The sequence below is a fragment of the Pogonomyrmex barbatus genome, unplaced genomic scaffold, assembly GCF_055798465.1.
Source record: "Pogonomyrmex barbatus isolate J1 unplaced genomic scaffold, ASM5579846v1 scaffold1, whole genome shotgun sequence".
Classification (NCBI taxonomy): Eukaryota; Metazoa; Arthropoda; class Insecta; order Hymenoptera; family Formicidae; genus Pogonomyrmex; species Pogonomyrmex barbatus.
The window spans coordinates 9,780,901-9,783,629 of NW_028297098.1; the positions used below are offsets into that span (position 1 = coordinate 9,780,901).

The following is a 2,729-nucleotide window of genomic DNA, read 5'->3' on the forward strand; positions in this document are numbered from 1 at the left end:
GGGTTATATCTCGTCGTCCTTTGCGTTACCGACTTTGTGGCTGTCACGATCAACGGCTACCTGGTTATTAGCTGCTACTCGCCGCCTAGCAGAACCGTGGTGGAGTTTAACGCGCTTTTAAATAACATTCATGACGTGATTGGTCCTAACTTGAGACTAGATTTGTCGTCGCTGGTGACTTTAATTCGCGCTTGACATATTGGGGTGATCGGATTACCTCTGACCGTGGCGAGTTGTTGGAGTACTGGATGGACATGATGGGTCTTTATGTAGCCAACGATCTCGGAATTCCCACGTGCGAGAGAGTTCAGGGTCGGTCGGTTATCGACCTGTGCTTGTCGAGCGACGTTCCGCGTAGCTCTGTCAGGTGCAAGGTGGACGAGTTCAATTGCTCGATGTCCGATCACCGGTTTATATACTGGAACATTGATCGTCCTCGTTCCGGTGAAATCTTTGCCAGGTGCCCCGTTGTAGGCTGGAGTGCCGCGCTCCTCGATAAGGACAAGTTCGAGGAATTTTTCCGTATTCAGTCCTCGCTCACGGAAGTTGATCATTCCTCGTCGAACGCGGAACGGCTGGCAGCTCGGTTATCTGGCGACATTACGATCGCTTGTGACGCATCTATGCCGAAGATCCGGTCTCGTCATCAGAGAAGGGCGTACTGGTGGTCCGAAGAAATCGCGCTCCTTCGTTCCGACTGCAACAAGGCGAGAAGGAAATACGTGAGGGCACGGAAAAAGAATATCTCAGCTAGCGACTTGGAAGTTTTTCGCCTCTCTTACCGTCGTAGTATGGAGAAGGGTCAAGTCCGCGATCTCTAGGGCGCAGAAGGCTGCGTGGGCTGATTTCGATGAGATCAACAAGGACCCTTGGAGTCGCCCATACAAAATCGTGATAAGGCGGGTCAGAGATCGCGAGCCCCTGGCCCCGATCGATTATTTGGACTTCTCTCGTATTGGCGAGATCGTCCGTCTTTTGTTCCGGTCCAGAGAGAAGATAAATTGGGTGATGTCTCGATCTGACCGTGATCACGTTCCGGAGATTACGGCTGCTGAAGTCGAAATTGCGCTCAAGAAGTCGTTCTCGTCGTACCGCACCGGGCCTTGATGGCATTACCGCCCGCGTAGCCTCAATGGCTCATATTGTTAACCAGCGTTGCATGCCGTTATGCTATATTCGTTGCCTCAGAAGGCGTATTTCCGTCCATTTGGAAGCGCGCGAGACTCGTTCTGATCCGGAAGCCGGGTAAAACGGACGACGCTCCTTCGTCCTTCCGTCCTATTTGCCTTTTGAGCGATCTGGGCAAAATATTGGAGCGGATCATAGCGAATAGGATTTTAGCGTATCTGCAATCCCTTCCGAATGGGGGCATCAGCCCCTTTCAGTTTGGATTTCGCTCCGGTAGGTCTACCTGCGACGCGATCCTTCATATGAGGAAGATTGTCGATGAATACACCGCGCGGGGTAACTATTGTTTGGCTATCAGCCTCGATATTAAGAATGCCTTTAATTCCCTGCCGTGGAATTGCATCGTGGAGGCTTTGTGTTTCAAGTCCGTTCCCCCCTATTTGATTGACGTCATTAGGGACTATTTGTCGAATTGATCGGTGATCGCGGTCAAGAGTAACGGCAGATCGGTGACCTATGGGATGTCGTGTGGTGTCCCCCAGGATTCGGTCCTTGGTCCACTATTGTGAATCGTTGCGTACGATGCCATACTCAATCTGGGTCTCCCGGGAGGCACGCACGCCGTCTGCTTCGCGGACGACACGTTGTTGTTGGTGTCGGGCGAGTCGAGGGAGCTCCTGCGACACAGGGCGAACCTCGTTTGCGAGATAGTGCTAATGCACATTAGGAGTTTGGGCTTGGAGGTCTCTCCGCCTAAGACAAAGGCTCTCCTTTTCTGTCCTCGCGGTGCCAATTCGGATCCTTTACGGATCTCCCTGGAATCGACTGTTGTCTAGGGTGTCTCACTAGGGGATCTATGAGATATCTGGGAGTTGTGATCGATGATCGGTGGCGTTTTTCCGAGCATCTCAGGCTGAAGGCGAAGAGACTTTTAAACGCCCTTAGTATATTGATGTTCACTAGGTCCATCCCTGGTCAAAGAGATTCGGTTCTCTGACCTAAAACGGACCACCGATAGCGTGGGCGCAGGCAAGGGTAATAACGTCGCCGACGCTGACCCGATCCCTGCCCCCTTAACCCGCGTTCGACTCGCGGATCGACATCACGACGTCGTTCCGCGAGAACAGGAGAGGTTCCGTGCGTCCACCCGAGTTTTCCTCCTCCTGACGAGAGATATTATTTTTCGTCCAGAACATGGACGTAATAATATGTATATAGCACTATTGCGGACGTCGAGCGACGTAATAACTGTAGGATTTTGGTGGCAGCGAGAAGAGTCGTCAGGAACAAAGGCAGAGAGATCATGCGCGACGTGTGGCGTGCGCAAATAGAGGAGATGGGTCCCAAGGATCCTGCGGCGGGTTTGAGAGGTATGATCCTCCCACATTTTAACGAATGGATGACACGTGAGTACGGAACTCTCACGTACAGGTTGTCTCAGCTCCTGACGGATCACGGCTGTTTATTTGGATAGCAATAGGGAAATACTTCTCGGAGGGTTGCGAACACTGTGAGTTCGGTAGAGACGACACGTCGCATACACTAGCCTAGGTGCGAGGCCTGGTCCTTTCTTCGCGACGAACTCTGTAAAATAGTCGGCA

At 52.1% G+C, this 2,729-nt stretch overlaps 1 protein-coding gene across 1 annotated transcript; it reads left to right on the forward strand.

Moving 5' to 3' along the window:
* Positions 1-248: 248 nt before the first annotated feature.
* Positions 249-821, forward strand: LOC148938071 (uncharacterized). Its single transcript, XM_089085124.1, has one exon. The coding sequence runs from the start codon at positions 249-251 to the stop codon at positions 819-821; it is 573 nt and encodes a 190-aa protein (XP_088941250.1).
* Positions 822-2,729: the final 1,908 nt, after the last annotated feature.

Coding starts and splice junctions, on each gene's coding strand:
- LOC148938071 (XM_089085124.1), top strand. CDS start 249: ATGGACATGATGGGTCTTTATGTAGCCAACGATCTCGGAATTCCCACG.